Source organism: Pholcus phalangioides, unplaced genomic scaffold (assembly GCF_987345545.1).
Source record: "Pholcus phalangioides strain wild (caught in Gottingen) unplaced genomic scaffold, Ppha-v1.0 ptg000017l_1, whole genome shotgun sequence".
Lineage (NCBI taxonomy): Eukaryota > Metazoa > Arthropoda > Arachnida > Araneae > Pholcidae > Pholcus > Pholcus phalangioides.
Genome location: NW_028301610.1, coordinates 35,790,960 through 35,813,051, shown reverse-complemented (window position 1 = coordinate 35,813,051; position 22,092 = coordinate 35,790,960). Strand labels below are relative to the sequence as shown.

At 34.4% G+C, this 22,092-nt stretch overlaps 1 protein-coding gene across 1 annotated transcript in view; it reads left to right on the top strand.

The window, feature by feature from the left end:
* Window positions 1-213: 213 nt before the first annotated feature.
* Window positions 214-22,092, top strand: part of LOC149072957 (AMMECR1-like protein) — an 81,905-nt gene continuing 60,026 nt past the window's right edge. Inside the window, exons 1-3 of the mRNA XM_089246224.1 lie at window positions 214-648; window positions 13,256-13,366; window positions 18,112-18,226. Of these exons, the coding sequence (XP_089102350.1) occupies window positions 428-648; window positions 13,256-13,366; window positions 18,112-18,226 (447 nt within the window). The 5' untranslated portion in view covers window positions 214-427. The remainder of the gene's footprint in view (window positions 649-13,255; window positions 13,367-18,111; window positions 18,227-22,092) is intronic.

The window sequence follows — 22,092 nt, the reverse complement described above, 5'->3', positions numbered from 1 at the left end:
CCGAAATTATCGACTTTTCTGTTACTCTAGCAGGATTTCGCAACTTCGCTTAGTTTTGGCATCATTTCTAGCGATATTTGGCAATGTCCCGTATTTCGAATCCCGATTTACCGTATTTTCTCGAGTTAATCTGGTCACCGAGAAACTGCCCGCTCATTTCTGCTACCCAATCAAATTGCACCTCGGGTAATGACCATGGATGCGAGATGCCTCAAATAACACAGTCAAGTCAAGTCAACACTGTCCTCCTTTTCCCATAAGGGTTTCACTTGGTTCTGGTGTTTTTCTTTGTTTGGCCAGTAGTGGTGGTGGTGGTGCAGTTTGCTCCACACAGCAGCCTTGTCTTTATTTGGGGTTCCAGCTGATTTGGAACTGACGGAGAGAAAGCGAGAAGAGTGCGTGTGGAAGTGTGTTGTGGTAAGAGGACATGGCTGCTGGTTGTTGTGGGTCGAAGAAAGAGAAACAGAGTTATCATTTCCATCCTTGCTGTAATGGCACTGTTGTACATCCATACACATATCAACCTGGTATGTACCGAAATGGAATGGTGGCTTGCGTTGAAATGTGTTTTTTTTGCTTTGATGTTCTCTACTGCCATTTAAACCAGTATGAGTCTCCAAAGACACCAAGCTTCCCTAACGAAAGCCAGTAAGTTTTTTTTTTACCACCTCTGATTATTTGCTTACTAATTAAATTTCATCAATATCTATATATTTTATAAATATTGATACATCACTGAAATCGCGTTCGCCAGGTGCTCCATCCAGTGAGGTCTTTGTTGCTAGGGCATTAGCAAAGCCACAGCGTCCTTGTAGTAATAATAATAATAAAAAAGTTGAAAGCCTTGCATTAGGTATTTATTATTATTATTATTATTTAGGTCATGCAACTGTGCTTGAGGTAATGTCGTTGAAAATCGTATCTCCTAAATTTTTTAGAGTGGAAAAACAGATATTCCAGTTTTTTTTTTTGTTTTGTTTCAAAGATTTTTTTCCCTCCACTGTTAAAAGACTGAAGAATTTTGACCATATCAAGAACTTTGAAGACTGAGCAAGGAACTTTTATTGTTGATTTTATGAATAGTTCAAGTGAACTATCTGCTAATTAATATTTCTATTTTTATCAGAAAAATGTGTATGAGGTATGATTAAGATTTTTGAACTTATCTAAATCTCAAGTCATTGTTAGTATTATGTTGAAGTTATGTAGGCCCATTGAGTAATTTTTTTAAATTTAAATACAACAGCCGCAATAGGCAAAATGTACAATAAGGTGGCTGAAAAAAAGATACCAATAAAAAATATTGCTGTCAACTAGTCAGTCTCTGATACAGTGAAACCTGTATGAAACAGAATGTCGGACTGAAGTAATCTTCCGTTTGAGACAGATTTCTGTTTTATAAAGGTGCAAATCATTGAACTGACAATATTTTGATTCTCTTTTAGGCTGGGATTACACTATCAAATTTTGATAAAAGATCTTTTATAAAACTGGAAAAATTCAACCAATAAGCGCATCAGTTGCATTCGAGCAAATGCAACTGGTGATCTTATTGGTTGAATTTTTCGAGTTTTATCAAAGAGCTTTTACAAAACTTTTATAGTGTAATCCTGGGCTTAAACACGTTCCAGTCTTGTATGAGTTTCACTGTAAAAGGAACTCTGAATCTGATTTTTTAAAGCCAGGTGGCACCCTGGCTTTAAAAAATACAATAGAAATGGACAAACAAGGTGAAATATATGAGTGCGGAGGTAACGGGACATATGGTATTTTACTGGCAAACTGTTGGTCCTAGAGGCATACTTCCAATCAGAAAAAGTATCCGAATAACGTGTAGTATGCAGATATATATATATCATTCTTGTTACAAGGGGTTGTATAGTTATTAAAATAAAAAAATTGACTTTTTATACACCGTCCCCCAAAAACCCAGTTAGAAAATTGTTCCCCTGTCTCTTGATGACGACAAAACAATTTCCATGCTTGTCAGTGAAATATTGACTGAGATATTCGAATTTGAAAAATGAAGAAAAGTTGGGGGAAGCAGCATTAAATGCAGGAAAACCATTTCACCTGTATTTAATTCTGTTTTTCCCCAACTTTCTTCCACTTTTCAAATTCTAATATTTTGGTGAATATTGCACTTAGAAAAGCAAATTTTTTTTTGTTGGCATCAAGAAAGATGGCAACAACTCCCAAGAGAGAATATACAGAAATCTGTTATGTACGTCACAGAACAAGCAGTGCTACTTTAGATTAATTTGGAAGAATTTTAAGAAAAAGTGCAGAAAACACTATTACAGAGATTTTTACTGCAGAACAATGTAAAACATTCTGCTTTGTGGGCAACAACTTTCTAAATAGGTTTTTACTCACACACGGATGGTATAAAAAATTAATTTTTTTATTCAAATAACTATTAACCCCTTGCAACATGAATAATATATCTGAGCGTTACATATTCGGATATTTTTTCTAATCAAAAGTATGCCTCTAAGATCAACGGTTTTTCAATAAAAAATACCATATGTACTGCTACCTATGCATCCTGTATCATGGCTTTCAAATCCTGCAGCAGGGCCCCTAAGCTGGGATCGAGCCCTCTTGTCAGATGTTTGACAGGACTTAATGCAGTGAATTTATTGCGTGAAAAATAAATGAGTCGCCCCGAACTGGAGCTTCGTCAGTGTCACCCTCATGTGTGGAAAAGTTGAAATGACAGGCCTGTCTGATTCAGTTATTCCTTGATTTAATGAATTTTTTCTGGAATTGTGATGGAAAAAGTCAAACCTCTATTTAACAAATACAAACCCTGGTTGTAATTTTTTTGAACCTTTTTCTTTTCACCCAAAACTACAATCTGAAGATTTGACTGCCTAGGATTTGACCTTCAGCTCTTCTTTAGAGATAAACAAAATATAAACAGGAAATAAGAATCTGTTCTCTTATGACTAAAGGACACAAAATAAATCAATTTTGAGTGCGTGACGGTTTCAGTGGCTAATTGATGTACATCAATAGCATAAAACATTCTACTGTCCGCATGTTTGATTTCGGGAAAAAAATTGTTATTTCGAGTGTGCGGTCTTGACAAGAACTTGCCTGAAGAGAAAGAATTTTTTTGTTAGTGGAAAAAAAAGGCTAGTTTTGAACGAATTTGTTAAAAATGTTGGATGTACCAAACAAACTTCTATCAAAAAAAATTTTTCATTCATCCTGACTATTTGCAAGTATATATATTGTTTTTCAATTGTTGTCAGAAATTAGTTATTATTAACTTCAAAGTAAATAGCTTTTAACCAGTCAGGTGTCCAATTAATTTCCTTTTTTTTTTCTTTTTTCAAAAGTTTGAAGCTAATAAAATGAATTCTCCCATATTAAAATTTTTTATGAATACATTTAAACTGACTTCATGTTCTTAGCTGTTTTTTAAAATGATCAACAACAAAAAAAGTTATAATTAAAATAATTACTAATTTGTTTTCAAAAATTAAAATTAGATTAAAAATTTGCTTGATGGCATATGCCGTCGTAACCATCTGACTGGTTAAAAGTTTTGAGTATGTGTTTCTCATCAATTTGATGCTGATTTAACAATTTCCTCCATACATTAAAGTGTGTGTTGGTTTCTTCTAATTCATTAAATTGGGGTTTGACTTTTTATGCAAAATACAGCAATCCAAAATAATTAAAGCAATTATCATGGGCAAAAAATTAATGACTATGATACTGCGGAGATGCCATTGACGTGCTATAACGTATCAAATAGGCCTACCTGAAATTTCGGGAAAGGATGCATAAAAATTTGGTTCACGTGTCCTTCGGGACACATTCTTTCCAGTTCCGCGATGAAAAAACGGAGAAAAACCTCTCCAACATTCCCCTTTTTTCTTTTAAGTGTTATCATGATCGCACGTGACCTTGAAAAAGTTGTTTTACAACTTTGCTGTATTGTATTGATATACATGCAAGTCATTGAAGATATGTAGTTTCCAGTGAGGGGCCATGTACAGAATTTTCGAAGAATTTCAGAGTTTTTACTCTCCTACGGATTTTATCCCCTCCGGTTACATATTGGAAATTACGGTACTTTTGTGGCTATCTGCCGGCATTCAAAGACAGCATTCTATATGGCGTAAAATTTTTTGATATTGCTAAAAAAACGAATCTGTAAAAACTCTACCTTGAATATTCAGTTTTTTTTATCTAGCTGCTATGTGGTAGTTGCTGTTTCACATCGCGAAAACCACTGGTGTGTACACAGAATCTGCATTAAAAGGGACAGAAGGATTTCTTCGCTCGTATGAATAGAAAGAATCGGAAGATAAGTGCCTGAGAGAGTATACCGAGAGGGAGAGAGAAAAGCTCATTTGTTTTTAAATTTAAATCTGAAGATATTGAAAGAGCTAAGATTTTTTTAAAGAAATAAAAAGTCAATCAGAAGGGAATTCATAGATTGATTTATTACTAAATATATAAATGTGTGCCTCTAACTTTTAATTACAGAGGATCCTGCTTATAATGCTTTTCAAAAAACTGTCATAAAAAAATGTAAGCAGGAAAACACTTCAATCGGGAAATCTTATAAGAATTACTTAAAGTTGGAACCATTAAAATCAGTTGTATTAAGTGGGAAAAATGGTCTAAATGGGAACGTTATAAGCGGGATCAACTGTATATTTGCTGTAGATTTGTTATATGTGCTACGTTTCATATGTTAAATTCTCATTAATGGGCTTCTTTGCAAGCTAGACAATGAAAGTAAATGAACCTTTGGGTAGAACATGTTTATAGAAATGAATCATTTGATTCACAGAGATACCTCTTCCTACCCAGAACACGACCCACTGCTATGTTTCAACGAAGAGATAAACAGGCGATGAAAGACCTGGGGCATGCTAGAAAAAAAATTCATAGAGATACCAGTGAATTATGGGGAGGGGGCATACTTTTTTTCAAGATAATTTTTTTCATGAGGGACCCAGGTAAATTAAAGTACAGTGGCATCTCTGTACTGTATTCAGATAATTTGTTTTATATAGCGAAATCTTGAAAAACTGCTCCGCGGATCAAGAGAAACCATCGTTGTAGAGGGGATATAGAGAGGTCGCAGTTTAACCTTAAAAAAAAGAGTGAGGCATTTCCAAACAAGACTTGGAAAAAATATCATTTTAGAGGGATTTATTGTTATGTTGAGTGGTGGTAGCGATGTTTCACTGTATACAGTTTTTTTTAGAGGGGGTGCCATATTATCCTGCCTACAATCCAGATTAGGCTATAAGTTTGAAAAAACTGGAATTTCTCATTACAAATTATATTCTGCTAACTAGTAGTCCAATTTACTATAGTTTCTGAGTTCCATCAGAAAATTAATATGTAGCTAATCAATGACTTGGAATGACTCAACTGTCTGGGTAGATTTTGTGCAGCAATGTGGTAGAGTAAAAATGTGTGTGTAATAAATGTATGTGTTTTGAAAAGGTGTTGAATGCCTTGAACATATCTTCTAAACGACTGAACAAATCTCCAACTAAGATTCAAGCTATTCAAAAAGCACCCAGAGACCAAAAAAAATACTGACGAATTGAGACAATTTTTGGGCTTAGTTATGTATTACCCAAAACTCAAGAGTGCATCAAGGTTACTTCATCCACTAAACAACCTTCTCAGGAAAGGTATTCTGTTCAACTGGACAGCTGATTGTGAAGCAGCATGGATAAAAATCAAGTCTGAAATTGCTAGTAACCAAGTCCTCGTACCATTCACTCCAACTACTGATGCTATTCCATAGGGATGGTCTATCCGGAATATTATCACATATTATGCTTGATGGAAGTGTACGTCCAATTTCATTTGGCTCAAGATCAGTAACAGCCGCAGAGAAAAATTACTCTCAGCTTGATTGAGTAGCTACAGCTGTACCTATTATTTTTTTTTTTACAGATTGACATAATTATTGATGCACTGAGTTACATATATGAGGCATGCAGAAAGTTCTATGATTACATTTTCGGTTGAAAATTCTCATTAGTAGTATCAATAAACCAATGATAACTCTCTTGCACCCAGAGAAAAAACTTCCAGCATTATCAGCTACAAGAATGTTGCGGTATGCACATTTCCTTTCCAACTTCGACTATAACATCAAGCATCGAAAATCATCTGAACATGCAAACGTAGACTATCAAAGTCCCTTACCACTGACAGATGTACACGTCAACACTGTTGATGATGAATATATCCTGCATGAATGAATGAATGCCAGAACTTTGCCACTGAACTTATCCCATTGCCAAGATCTCTTCCAGCCCAGCTTCGTGGCAGAGTCTGGAACATTTTATTTTGTATCAAAAAAACATTAAAAATTTTTGCATCATATTTTCCCCGCATAATTGGGTACTGAGGCGATTAACAAATTGAATACATCCTGCAAGGATCAATGATCAGACCCATCTGTAGACACAATTACTTCTGAAGAAATCTAAAAAGAAACAGAACTGGATGATCTTCGTGAACTAAAGAAAAATGTGATACAAGGAACTTTATGTGACCCAGAAATAACATTACAGGAAGGAATTCTACTTCATGGACAGCGTGTAATAATACCTAAGGCACCTCAACCAACCATCCTTCAAGAACTACACTCAACTAATTGCAGAATTGTGAATCACTTGCTCAAAATTACTGCTATTGGAAGTTACTTCGACATAAAAAGCCTACTGAAAAGTTGCAAGAATAATATTCATTAGGCTATATTTTAAAAGTGTGGCGGAGTTTCGCCAATGTTTTTTTGGTGATAAAAATGATTACGTAGATTAGGCGCACCAAACGAAGGGAAAAAATATACAGTTGCGTGTCAGTGTATATAACTTGTTGATGCCTTTTCCTGTGTGTGAATTTTTGTAAATACATGTTGCGATTGTTGACAAGTTGGCTTATAATTAGAGTGGAGTTGGATGTGCGTTATCAAATCAACAGTCAGCATCCCAAAAAAGAATAAGTGAATTGCTTCCTCACACATCCAAACTCACTGACCTCTGCGTCCTGAAATCCTTCCAAAGAACCAAAATACAAACCCAAAGAACGTTCATATGCAGGGCTACCTTTAGATACCTATAAATTTGTTTTAGAGCTGCTCATGTAAAAACCTGGCCTTGGCTTGTCAAAAAAAAATCTCAGCCGGTTGCCAAGCTTCAGGATGTAGGATTCTGAAAGTGCCCCCCCTTTTAATAATCCTACATCCTGAAGCTTGGCCCCCGGTTGAGATTTTTTTTTGACAAGCCAAGTCCAGGTTTTTACTATCCATGCACCTCTAATTAGGTTTTAAGGCAGCCTCTCAATGCAGAAGTAATACTTGAATGACTCCAAAATTAAAATTCAAAGCTCAACATAAGTTTAAATAAACAAATACAGACATTGAAATGAGATGCTGTATATTGAAATTCAAAGAGGAAGGAGAAATGGTGTGACGTTTGTTTTTACATTTTTCACGACTTCTGGCAGTGTGAGGGATAATTTGTGAAAAAAAATACATAATTTTTTTTGTCTGAAACAGTATTTCTCAACTGCCGAGCCGTGGCCCGGTTAATCGTACCAGGCCCCGAGAATATTCATTACCCTTTCATTTTTCATGCATTTCCACGAATAACTAATTGGTTTATTTCACTATTATGGTACATATTTTAATTTTTCAGCCTAAAAATCATACAAGGGGAAAGATGAAAAACCCTCCTAGAGTTCCAGAACAAAGGTTTCCAGCCGCAATTGTAAATTATAAGAATTTAGAGGATCCCTCTTCCCCTGAAAATCTTTCGTTGTGTTGCAAGGCCCAAAGGAAGGAAAACATGTCTCTGGTCCTCCCCTCCCCCTCGAAACTAGTATTTTTAATTTTTTTTTTCTTTTTGTATTTTTGAGTATCTATCTTCATGAGACCCAAACAATACAGCAGGGGTGGGAAATGTTTTCCCGTACTCTCTCTGTCTCTTTTCCCCCGAAAATATCCTGCTTCAGGGCTCTGTTGACAACCAGATAAATCTGTTGTTTGCGTGTTCACGGTTTGCCATTGTCGGCACCATAGAAAATGACCTGAAGACAATAATGCCATGAGAAAACTCTGTATCCCACATTCCTTGGAGATTGGAAAAACATCTGTGCTACTCGCCAAGCTGCATAACTTCAAAGGGCGAATAAGTTTTTTTTTCCTCGGAACCAAATATTTCTATAGGGAGAGGAAACAATCGTTTTGCAGACCTATTCAACACACGTTCAATTAACAATATTGAAGCTGTCAGTCTTTTTTTACTCAACGAAAAGAGCCACTGATAGCATACAATTAGTGTGCGACTAAAATTCCCTGGCTGTTTTTTTGAATAGATATACAGTATACCTACCACATGAGGGGGAAAAAATCGTTACTGCTGCACAGCAAAGGCCACAACTAAATGCACATCAGCAGCAGTCCTACATAATATCATGTTACATACTTTATCAGGGGCATGAAGGCGCCCCTTCCCCCAAATAATTTCAAGCTATCAGTTTAATGCCCTAAAAAAGATATAAAGCAGCGGTTCTCAACCAGTGCTTCGTACCACTCGAAAAAAATAAAAATAAATTGCAAATTTTTTTTTTTTTAAAATAATAAATATAAATAAGTAACTTTGAATATATAAATAACGGATTGTCCTACGTGGGGCTTCACCATAGAAATTGTATACGAAAAAGGGCTCCACAAGTCAAAAAAAGTTGAGAACCACTGGTCTAAAGGATAATGTATTCGAGTGTAGATGACATAAAATATGGCAAAAAATTTAATGTGCAAAAAATTTAAAGTTTTACTGCAATGTATGAAGTTTTACTGCAGTATTTGTTATGCAAAACAAAATTGTTTCTTGCATTGCATTTTTGTTCCAGGAAATTTTGAAATACTTTATATAACATTCAAATGAGTTAACTTTGTGCATCAAGTAGACTTGATTTTATGAATAAAGTTTTATGTGGAGAGATTTTATTTGGATGTACATATGATTTAGCAATAATTTATCACAAATTATCTAATTTAGAACAAGCATATAATAAAGAAATTAATTCAAAAAATCATGTTTTTGAAAACTGACCACCTGTATCTAACAATGCATATTTGATGTACAAACCACCCCTATCCTAAAAAAAGCATTTCCTGCCAGGAGCTGTCACTATATTCTACCTCAGAAATACTGTATATATCGTCACACTGTCCTGACTGATCTCATAGCATGCCCCTTCAGGAATCACTGCTCTACTAAGCACCGTTTGATTTCAAAACTTGAAAATATTGCTTCAAATGGAGCCATGGCTCTAGATGCTTACACAGGAAGGGACAAAGGGAGAACCCCTTTGCTCTTTCCCAGGTGATCAGAATTTGATTTTTATAACGTGATCATCACGTTAGAGAGATTCCAAGAGATCTTTACGATCTGTCCAGGGAATTTGTTAGTGGGTTAGTAGACATCCATACCCGAAGCGGGATTGGAACCCAGACCCACACAGTCAGAAGCTAGCTCCTTAACCACTGGAATGCCATGTGGCAAATGGGGGAGGTTAAAAATAGCTTTAGTTGTTTAAAAAAAAATTTGAAGAATAAATATCTATGTAATTAAATTCTTTCATCTTAAAATGCTAATTTTTTAAGGTTAATAACTCAAGATTTTCTGGAAGGTATTTCCTGTAAGGCCTCCCACATCCTCCCTATCCTGCAGCAGGGCCCTAAATAATTATATTATATTCTATAGTAAATTTGTAAGGTGAAAGACAAAAGATAGGAATCGCCCTGGGCTGAAGCCCTGCTATCCCCAAACTTGGGGGGAGCCATGATCCTCTTCACTCCCAAAGTGAATCCAAATAATCAACTAAAATGAACTGCATGTTATTGCCAATCAGTTCTGAGCATCTAACAAGCACTTTCTAACAAATATATTTATATATGTTTTATACAATACAAGAGAAAAGAATAACTATAGGCCTATATACTTGTATATGATAAATTTTGTCCTAATGTGTAATGTGCAGGAGAGATATATGGTGATGCTGTGCTTATTCCAGGAAAAAGGAATTTTCACATTAAACATGGTATTTACACTTGGGTGTAAAGGTGTGCAAAATCCTGGTCTGGGATTCAGTGAGAAGCTAACCGGGGAGGGGGAGATACCAAGATGTGGGGCCTCGGCATCAGGGGCAGCTCAAGACAATATTCTCAAGTGTGACATAATTTTGGCGCTCCTCTGGTATACAAGCTGTAAAATGACCTTGAGAACTCTCACCTGTATTCTCAGCTAGAAATGAGTTTTTTTCTGTGAATCGTTTGTGGTTTGAATTTTACGGACACCACAACCTGTGTGCTGAGACAATTTCAGCCCCCCCCCCAATAAATTTTGTGAGGGAAGCTGAGGCCACCCCTAAATAATCGATCAATATGCAATGCAACTTCCCCTTTCTGTATATGGGCTTGAGTCCCTGATATATGGGATGATTGCCAACTTTCATCTCCCTTAACATTTTCTTCCGGTTGGCATTCCTAGAAGCCCGAGTGGCAGTGGTAAGATGCTCGTCTTTCACTGTGAAGGTTACCATCAAAGTCCATTGGTTCGAAACCAGGCATAGAATGCCAGTGCCGAGTGGCATGGTGGTAAGATGCTCATCTACCATCGTGAAGGTGGTTGTCAGGGTCCCAGGTTCGAACCCAAGGGAGGATATAGATAAGATATTTTCCCTAACGAACTTGAGGCGACCACTGATAGACAGCGCCTTCGCTTCCAGCCCATCTCACTAATGGCAGTAAATTACAATATAGCGATATAGCCAGAATTGGTGTTTGGTGAAGTAGGCATAGAATGCTGGAAGCAAGTTCTTTACGTACCAAGTTTGGGGCGACCACCGAATGAATGGAACCTTCATATCCCACCCAACTCCACTGGTTGTAGATTGCCATATGACGGATATGACTGGAGTTGGTGTGCGGTAAAGTAGGTCGGAACCTGCTTTCAAACTACTTCAACTGACAAAACATTTGTTAATTTTTCTGCTATGAACCACACTTCATACTGTATAAGTGAAATTATTGCTTACCTATATAGTTTTAAATAAAACAAGGTCCAAACACACTTAAGTCCTGCATTGATGAACAGTTTAAAGGGAATGATGAATGCACAAATGGCCCAGCTGCTGTCAGATCTCATAAGCAAATTATCCCATATATCTGCCAGTATCTGGCACAAACAAGGAGACAACTATTCTAAATTCTTGCATTCTCTTTGGGCATTCATTGGTCCATTGAAACGTGTTTGAATTACCCCATCAGTACAGAATTTCATTTATTGTAAAACATGCTTTTATCCTGAGGCAAAAGATTGTTTGCCTGGACACAATCGAGAAAAAAAAAGAACGAACTTCACACACACAAAATACCCTTGGTAGGTGCCGTGCAAAAAATTACTGGACATGTTAGATAAATACATGGTGACAAAACAAGACTTACAGGGTGAAATTTTTTATTTTTGTTAGTTTTTCATGAAAACAATCAGTATATAGTTTGTTTACTGTGGGTGCTTAAGCAAGTACAGCATCCCCAGGTTTTGATGCCACTGCTAAAACATATAGTGTCTGGATACCCTCCCATCCATTAGGCAAAAATAGGGAATCTTTTTGACACAAGCAAAAATTCTGAGAAAGGATGGGAGCTCTACAGTAAATGCCTCCTTTATTGTGCCTAAAGTCTATCAGTTTTGAAAATGCAATTTTTTTTTCTTCATGTTCGATATTCGGGAAAAAATCAAATCTATGTAGGAGATTTTTATTTCTGAATAAATTCTGTAGGGGTGCTTCGCCTCGTGCTACAAAACACAATTATAAACTTGTATTCTCATGGCTCTGACGCCACTGACCATGAGTTATTTATGCACAGTCAATCGACTGCTTTGACAAGGGGACACAGATATTGATTGGTATGGGACAATTCCTGGTTGTGGTGTGGCAGAGAATTTTTCCCTAGTAGGGTTGTGAATAAGTGGAATAGCTTTCCCCGGGTTGTGAATTCTAACTGAATTGACACGTTTAAAAAGAAATACGATAAACATATTGTGTATTTTTGAGTATTTATTTGCTGCAAAATATTTTAATTGATTAGCTGACAAAAGAAATTCAGTTAGATGTGTTGCTTCTGTAAAGGGGTTTATCGCAATACACTTTGGTGTATCGCACAAAAAGTAGCAATACTAAACACTTTCGTTGATTAGGTGATGCCCAGCACTGATATTAATAAACGTTCTCAGAAGAACTGAAACATGCGACATGAGTTAAAAAATATACTGATGGATATTTCAAGTGAAAAATAAATAAAAATAATAAGTCGTAGTTATTTCAATCACTACGACTCTATTGCTACAAATACATTCATGTATTTGTCTTAACTAAACATGTTAATTATATTATTTTTTTGTGAATATTTAGATATTACCTATCTAATACTTTGGAATATCTAAGTAATTTTTAATATTTTTAACTTTGTGGCACTAACTTAGCTGACCTTTATCAAAATGAAATGAGAAGGAATTTTTTACTCTCACTTCTGTCATACATAGATGGAGATAGACATGAAAGTCTGGGGAGGCATGATAATGATTATGCCAATTCATATATAAGCCTATGCATATAAATTAGATCAATAAGCTCTACCTTTGATGCTGGAGAGGGAGGGCATTGCCCCCTTCCATATTTCAGTGCATGCTATCATACAACTAATGTCAATTTGTGTTGGGTTTTATCAAGAAAAGACGTGTTATTAAGAACTTCTCTTTACAAGCAATTTGCTTGGCAAAAATAGTTTTTATTTATTTATCTCTAACCTTTTTTTCTAATTGAAAGGGGAAACAGCTGATTCCAGAGGTAAAAAAAAAATAATAATTTGAAATATTTCACCTTTGTGAAGTTAGTTAAGACTCTCAGAACTTGGTTCATAAAAGTAAACATTCAAATTTTGAATTCTTTTAATTTTTCCACTGGCAAAAAAAAGGCAATCTATTTTTGCTGGGGCTGTTTTTTCCATGGTCTTTTCCACTATGCAAAACTTGCCAACCCTGTATGACTTGTGCAGTCACCTTTTGGTGGTTAGACTATATTTTTTATTGGTACAATTTTTAATGCTTGGAGAATTTAGTATTAAAGAAAATATTATATGTTGGGTAGAATGATAAATTTATTTAGCATGTGTTTTTTTTTGTATCAGTCCACTGTTTGTCACCTGGAAAATTGGAAAAGACAGAAAACTTCGTGGATGTATTGGTACATTTAATTCTATGAATCTACATGCTGGTTTAAGAGAATATGCAGTTACTAGGTAAAGTATATATCTAACTTTTTACCCCTGAAATTTTGCATTTGTGCATAGTTTGTGGAATTCTATTTGAATGCTATTCTATCTCAAATTTAAGCCAAACCCTGAAGAATAGTAAAAGCAGCAGTATGTAGATGTGAATTTTTTTGTGCTCGATATTCACTATATATTATTGGGACAAAATTAGGTGTAAGTAGCAGCAGCAACACACACGAAACAGAGAAAATCAAAAGAACACCAAGAAATGAAGAAATGGTTAAATAAGTGCATATGTAAAATTATTGAAAGGTTTTACCTATTCTTGGACTGTAATATTAGGTGGCATTGATTCTGTAATTGTGGTTTGTATCAACATGAATTCAACAAAGTAAAATTCAAAATCAGATGCCAACTTTTCCTGCTTTGTGTTATTTTTGCCAGATTTTCACAATCATTTTATCTTAATAAATTCGCTAGTGCTGTGTGTGGATCTTTTTCTTCTGTGCCTGGCAATGTGTCATTCACATTCACCAATGATGAATTTTGGGATTTTGCATGCAGAACTCGCGCAGCCTAAGGGAAACATTCAGTGTTTGCTGGATCAACCTCGTGGGGGGGGGGGGGAGACAAGGAATCTTTTTCCTGAGAAATTTTGTGTAACTGACCTTCAAAAGGATTTTAAATCAACAGAAGTTGAGTAAGATAGCAATCAGCAGGCCAACCTGTCTGTGGCCTCTTTCTTGTAGATTAGAGAGTTAAAAAAAGATATAAGAGTTACACACAAAAACTTGTTTTTTTTTTTTTTTTTCTTAGTGCATTTAGAGCTGGTAGTTCTTTTTGTATAATCTTTATACATCAGCATAAATACCTTTTCGGATCAATCAGATTTTCTGTTAATGTATGACACTATCAGGTTAGAAACATTTGTGAATAGGATGACAAAGGCTAAATGCTATATGGTTGCTGCTAGCTGGTGAGACCGGGTAAACCTCCCAAATATAGTCTAAGATCTTTGCTGAATAGGTAAAGGATGTGGAAGTTTATTTTTTGAGGATACTTTCTTCAGCTGAAGTAGAACAATAGTGATAGAGTAAAAGAAATGTGATGAAAGAACATGTACAGTACTTACTATATAGAAAGAACAGATCCCAGATAATACAGATTAAGGAATTGATCGGATGATCTGGTATTTCAACTTTTGCATTAGATACAGTGAAAACTTGATATACATAATGATACCGAACCAAGAATATCTTTGTAGAGGAATTATTGTTAAATCAACAGTCAAAGTTATCACGTATCATCAAATTTATGATGCTGTTGATGTTGACAACCTTTCTAAATTGACATTTTCAATATCGCCAACAAATGCGCTTCTGAGTATTTATTTGCTGCAGAATATTTTAATTGATTAGCTGATAAAAGAAATTCAGTTAAATGTGCATTGCTCCTGTAAAGGGGTTTATCGCAATACACTTTGGTGTATCGCACGAAAAGTAGCAATACTAAACACTTTTGGTGATTAGGTGATGCCCAGCACTGATATTATTAAACGTTCTCAGAAGAACTAAAACATGCGACATGAGTTAAAAAATATACTGATGGATATTTCGAGTGAAAAAAAAAATAAAAAAAATAAAAGTCGTAGCAATTTCAAAATCATCCTAAAAATATTGTTATAGAGGGTTTTATCATAGTAAAGAATATCGTTGTATAGAGAAGTTTAAAATTACAGACTATAGGCTTTTCCAAACAGTGTTTGGAAAAAATACCGTTGTAGAGGGATTTATCGTTGTAGTTATAGGTGGGATAAATACATTAAAAAAACCCAGATATCTTGGGTGCATATCAAACTGCAATATTGTTTCATTAGAAGATATTGCTTTTAGAGTGCCTCTTATTCTCTGACAAAACAATTATAAATCCAGGAGTGGCTCCAGATGAAATTCTCACAGCTGTAAGAAATCTTTTTGGCCCTCCTCCAGCATTTTAGTCGCACCTGTAAAATTACCCAGAAAACGAAGATTTGTATAAGCTATGTGTATAAATCAAAAATGGATTTAAAAACAGCTTTATCTGAAAATTATTCCATTATTCATTAATTTAATATTTTGCAGATAAAATATATTTTTTTTGAAATTTTTTGATATTTACCCCTGATTTGGTGCTTCTCCCATAGCCAGTGTGACACAGCTATAGAGGCGCTCTATGGATTATTTTGTTTTCTTCATAAAATTGACAAAAAAGGACTAATAATATGAACGTGAAATTTACAAAAAAAAACTGTTCAGAGTATCGGGGATTGTCCAAGTTGAAAATAAGCTACCAAAATAGATGAAACATGTTGTGAATGCCAAGTATAAATATCAAATTAGTACTGAAACATTCAAAATTCAAAAATACTGAAATTAACTGAATTAAATAACTGAAATTTACAAAAAAAAAAACTGTTCAGAGTATCGGGGATTGTCCAAGTTGAAAATAAGCTACCAAAATAGATGAAACATGTTGTGAATGCCAAGTATAAATATCAAATTAGTACTGAAACATCCAAAATTCAACTGGGAATTTGCCTATCTATTCACATGTTTAAACTTTTGGACAGGACACGTGGAATAAACTGTCTAAAGCTGTTCAAAACCCCCAAGTTTCAAAATGTTATGTGGAAACCTGTAGTTTTTCTCACAATACTAACATTAAAAAAAAATATATACTAACAGAATATAAAAATGTCTAACTGAACCAAAAATCTTTCAAAAAGTGTCATTTGATTCTTGTTTTTTTTTAAAGTTAATTGTTTCATGAAATTGATGGTTTTAAACTGGAAATCTGATGGTAAGTTAATATTGCTCATATAACTGTTTAAATAAACACTGTTTGCTATAAATGTTATTTTTCATATATGATTATGAAGCAGGTGCTGTGTTTAGAACAGTGCTTGTCCAAACCCTGCCGAATCTGCCAGAACACTTTTCTTTAGAAAATGCATTATATTGAAGGTACTGAATATGCAATCAGTTATAATCATTGCATTATTGTGAAACACAAAGTAAATATTTTTAATAGGTAACATTATAATGATGTAATTATAATGTTCTATTGTGACTTTTCAATCATATTTTCTTTTTAAATGAACTTTCTATTTTGTATTTTACATTATGAATTTTGAATTTAAAAAATTAATCTTAAAATATAAAATTGATTTTCTGTGTGTGTTCTCTATATAAATCTACAATTTTAAATCAATCATTGTTAAATTTTGCGTATATATCAAACAGGGCCCTTATTGAATGTAGGCTACTTTAAAAGTTTCTCAGCAGTGCAAATGCCAAAAATGGGCAAAAAATTATGGGGCCACAATTTTTTAGTTTCTGGGCGTCAACAATGACTTTTGGAATGTTTACTTTAGTCACCGTGGTTCCCTAGCAATGCATTACAGACATGTATATGCTGAACTTTACTATGGTTTGTCACTTTAATCCTGCCAGTATATGTATACGTTTATGTATGCATGCCTTTTTATATAATGGTTTGTGACTTTTTCAAACCTCCCAGTAATTGAAGAAAACCCAGGCAGCGCTGGGTATTATAGCTAGTTTTAAATGAAGGAAAATATCTGAAGAAAATGAGACCACTATGTAACACCTACACATGACTGAAATAACACAATTTCACAAACACTGATTCTGTCCGTATGACCATAAGACTTCAAGACCAAAAATTTTTGTTAAATTTCACTTGTTGCTCTTATGAGGCTAGAAGCTAAACATTTCACTGAGTAAATTCAAGCTATGTATATATAATCCTATCACATAGTGGACAGCAGCCAGAAAAACATTCGAAGAAGAATTCTTATCAAAAGACTGTCTTTTCAACACATTGTTTTTTATTTTCATGTCCCACAAGTTATGCATCAATTGAAAGAATATTTTCAAATTTTATATATAGTGATACACATTAAACTTGGAAATCATCTTGGAACAGATAGGGCAGCTAAATTAATTATGTGTTATTGAATGTTAAAAGGTGCAGCTAAGCTTGATTATTAGTGTTCAATTATTACATAAGTTTTACTTCATTCTGTAGTCACATCTATAGCTTTTTTCTGATTTCCATGTGATAAATTTTTATCCCATTCTTATATCTTTCATATGTTTCAATAAATCTAATATTTAACCTCACAAGACAGTTCGGTTTCAAGTGCAATCCCATAGCTTGATAAAACCTGATATCAGTCATATAACTTTTTGCATATACTGTTTTTAATTTCAAAAATTTATTGTATTTAATGTAATTAATAATATAATTTATATAATAAGTTCATTATTTGATTATATAAGTTACTTCATTAAATTGTAAAATTTTCACTAATAGTTATAAATAGGAGGTTTTGGACAGTACGGTAAATACCATGTTTTTTTTTTACCATGGCCAACCCTGGTTTAAACTTAGTATTTTTTTTCACCATGAATTTAAACACACTTTGGGGCTGATTATATTTTTATCAGCAAGTAAAAAAAATGTCACTGAATTTTTTTGTTGACATTTATTTTTGCTCATTTTTTTTCTAATTTTGTGAGAAGGGCCTTTATATTTATTTTAAGCACCTTTCTTGCATCACAATGTATTAAGAGTCTTTTTGACTAGTATGATTATTGGTTTGATTTTAGGCAAAATGTGTATTTCATTAGTGATAGTTTGATTTCTTTGTCATCAATATGATGATTGTAAACAATTTCAAATTCTTTTTTAATTTTTCATGACTGCAGTGCATTTAGAGATAGCCGCTTCAGTCCTATCACCCGTGAAGAATTTCCCAAACTGCATGTATCTGTATCAATACTTCGTCACTTTGAAGATGGACAAGATTATTTGGATTGGCAGGTAAATGAAACTGTAGAATTTTCACAAGTAATTTGTTCTGTAGATGTGTTTAAAAATATGGATGACATAAATTTCTGAAAATAAGTTGTATTATTTTCAAAGTAAAAGGACAAGGAAAAAGAGTTATACATAATAATGTGACTGAATTGAAAAGTGATTGGTAAAATTTTTTATAATATTCTTTCAGTTTATACTTTACCAAGAAGTTTGATTTTTACTAGAAAGTTGCAGTCGTGTGGGTGTTTGATCAGTGCCATTTGATGGGGCAGGTGAATCTGGTGCTGGACTGAGGGAAAGCTGATTCACTGTGTTCATTTGTGTTGATAGGGCACCAAAATACTTTCTTGCATGGATGACAGAAGGGGTGCAGTAGCCCAGGTTGATAAGATACTCGCCTAAAGTACCAAAGGATGTTTAGAGGTGTCACGAGTTCGATACCCGGTCGTCCTTGTCAGGCCCTTGTTGACACGGGTACAACAGAAGCGACGACATGACCGCAGAAAAAATTGCTACTGCAGGGACTTTCCCATCGAGTGGTTAGCGCGCCAAACTCTCGATGAGCATAAAAAACAAGCCTGCTGTTCGGAATCTGCAATAAATTGTAGGTCCCGGTCTAATTAGCCCTCGTGTGCAGAAAATGACTGTGGTGTGACAAAAATGGTCAAATGGGTGACAGAATCCTTTTTCTTTTCTAGTTGCAACCCTGATTGTGATTGCTTCATGACATGAAAACCAAATTTTGATCACCAAGATAGAACATAGTCACTCAATGATGAAGATTGTTCGGGTTCGAAGACTGTCGTCTGTTTGAGTTAGTTCTCAGCATTTCCCCAACGCTAGTGGTTGGCATCATCAGGAGAATTGATAAAACTAGATCAAAAGTCAAGTTTTCTGGTTCTGATCCAGTTTTATCAATTCTCCTGATGATGCCAACCACTATGGTTGGGGAAAAGTTGAGAACTGTCTACAGTGCAACAGGGCCTATGACCAGTGTTTCCTTTGCTGAATCAACTTCACACTTCCTTTCCCTTCAGCTTCCAATTCCTTTGGGCCAAATCGTGGCAAATAATTTTGCAAATAAAAAATTTTAATTGGTTAATGTGGCCAAACAATGCTTCTCGTATCTGATTTAAAGATAGCTGTAAAGATAGAAAGCCAGCAGAAAACCTGCCCATAAAATTGGGAAAAAATACTCTTAAATATTTATTCATTGCCAGTTTTTCACTATTGACTTGGGCACATTTATTTCAGTGACAGCACATCAAAAACACTGAACTGTCTGATAAACATAAAAACTTTCTTAGGATTTGTGAGTTCAAAACCAATCAGTTTTTGTTGGAATAATTTTTGATTTGAGCGTACTCTTCTGCTTGTTAAAAAGAGAGAGTGTGTCATGACAACTGCACAAGCACATGGCTGATGCAAGGAGTCTCCCACATCAAGTGCTTAGGGTGCCAACCCCTTAGTCATGTAAGAAAGTCTGTTCAGAATCAGCTACGAACTGTAGGACCTAGATTAGGGTTTTTCCCTTCCATCAGCATAAAGTAACTGGTGCTTCAGAAATGAAAAAAAAAATGCAAATGTATCAATAGCTAGACAGTTTTCTTTGTTCCTTGCTATACATTCCATTTCAAGTCGTGCATTTGTATATAACCCATATCTCTTTGATTTTCTACCTTGTATCATGTTGAAGAAGTGCTTGATCAGGGAGGTGGGGGACTTGTCACCATCTGGAAATTCTTCCAACACAACCTTTGGGACATTGAGCTAAAATCACTTCTTCGATAAAGCCTGGTTGCATTCAGTTTACCCTGTTCTTTGTTATAAGGCAGAGGTTCTCAACTTTTGTTTCATGGACCCTTTGTGCCGTAAACATTAAGGCCAAGGACCCCTTCTGCAAAAAAGATGGAGCCCATGGACAACTTTACAAGAAAAAAAATGTGTGAGAATTTAGTGTAATGAAAGTTAAACTGGGGCAAATGAAATTCGAAAACATGGGTAAATAATAAGCAATATGTTCCATAAATTCTCATTTTTGTTTATTTTTAATAAAATAATTATGATTATATTAAATACATATATATATAATTATATGTTAACATTGAAGTATAAAATTAATTATTCTATAGCATACTTAATTATTTCATGAAATAATTGATAGTCAGTTAAAGTGGCAAACTCACTTGTATTCTATACTTTAACTAGTTATTTCATAGAGCAAAGGTCTACACTCCATTAAAGTGTAAAAAGAAACTCATTCACATTTAGCTTTCAGTTGGGTGAAAGGTAAATATTTTTTATTTTTTTTTCACCCCTACTAAATTTTTGAATTCTTCCAGAGTTTTGCACAACCGTTGAAGTGTTATAATTGAGTCAAATTGTTTATTTGACACTTCAACTGTATCATTAGTTATTTCATAGAATAACTCGTGTGCGTTAAAGTGTGGAATTGTTCTTTTACACACTTTAACTGACTTGATCAGTTATTTCATGAAATAACTGAATTATACACTTTAAACTGTAACATATATAATCATATTGTTGATAAATTATTTTAAATTAATTGGACATTAATTTTGGATTTCAGAATTTACGAAAACTCATAATTGATGAAAGAATTAATAAGAATCATGAATTTCAATCAGTTTCATTAGTTCTAGTTATTTTTTAAATTTCAAATTTTTATCAATTTTTGTTTTGTTTAATTTTTTGTGTGGATGCTGTATTTTGTTATCGTGCTGAAAAATGATAGCCTCCATTGACCACACCAACTAAACTTTCTTTTCCTTCAAACTATGTGACTCGGGCTTCATTGACAAGGTCCCCCACCACCAGCCCAACACAATTCCCTCTGCAGAACTGGTTTTGAGTTAAAGGAAAGTGTTTTTTTTTTTTGTTTTTTTTTTCATGGAAGAAAATTCACTCTACTGAATGAAGTTTCACTTGAATAATATTTCAACATGTGTTAATTTAAAAACAAAAAGTTAATTGCTTTTTCATCCAAGCTCACAGATCCTTTAAAATCTGCCTGACCATCATGACTCCCAGAGTCTGTGGATCCCTGTTATAAGAGAACAACCCAGCAAAGTTTATTTTGTCATTCAAGTGAAAGTCAAGAAAGTCTCCAAATTTATCTTGTATGTGGGAGACACCTTTTTATTTCTATATCAGGGATTATTGGGGGGAGAGTCATATATGCTGGATCAAGTTTGCAAGGTTAGAGTTCTTAAAATTTATTTTGTCATGTAAGTACTGTTACATTTTATATTGACATCAATATCAAATGTTAATTTTGACTTTCACTTTCAAACACAAGTTAGAATTCTTTCATTGGCAAAACACTTCCACCAGATTTTCTCTGACTATGCTTTTACAAGTAATTTTTGAAATCTTTCAAATCTTTGTTTTTGTTACCAAATTCTGAGTTACCACTATGACAAGGCATTTTGAAAACTCCAACAATTTTTTGAAATTGAAGATTGAAATAATTTTTTGTGTGGTAATTGCCTACTATTTTCCATGTCATGCTTGTCTTATGCATAATTTTCATTGATAAATCAAGTGATTATTGGGCAGAACCAATTTTTTTTGTTGTTGCAGAATTATCTCTGGTACGTATCTGAATTACTTTTTTTGATAGAATTTGATGAGATTAAATTCTGTGAAAAAAAAATGTGCAGGTTTTTATGAGCTTTTATTTGACATTAAAAGATGACTATCTAGACTAGTGGTCTCCAAAATGTGGTTTGCTGACTCCCAAGGGTGCTCCACAATGTATTGCTAAGGGATGCACAGGGTGTGTTGAAATAAAGCAAAAGTGAGAAAATATGAGCAGCAAGTTGCAAGTCATGAGTCCTCGGCTTCCT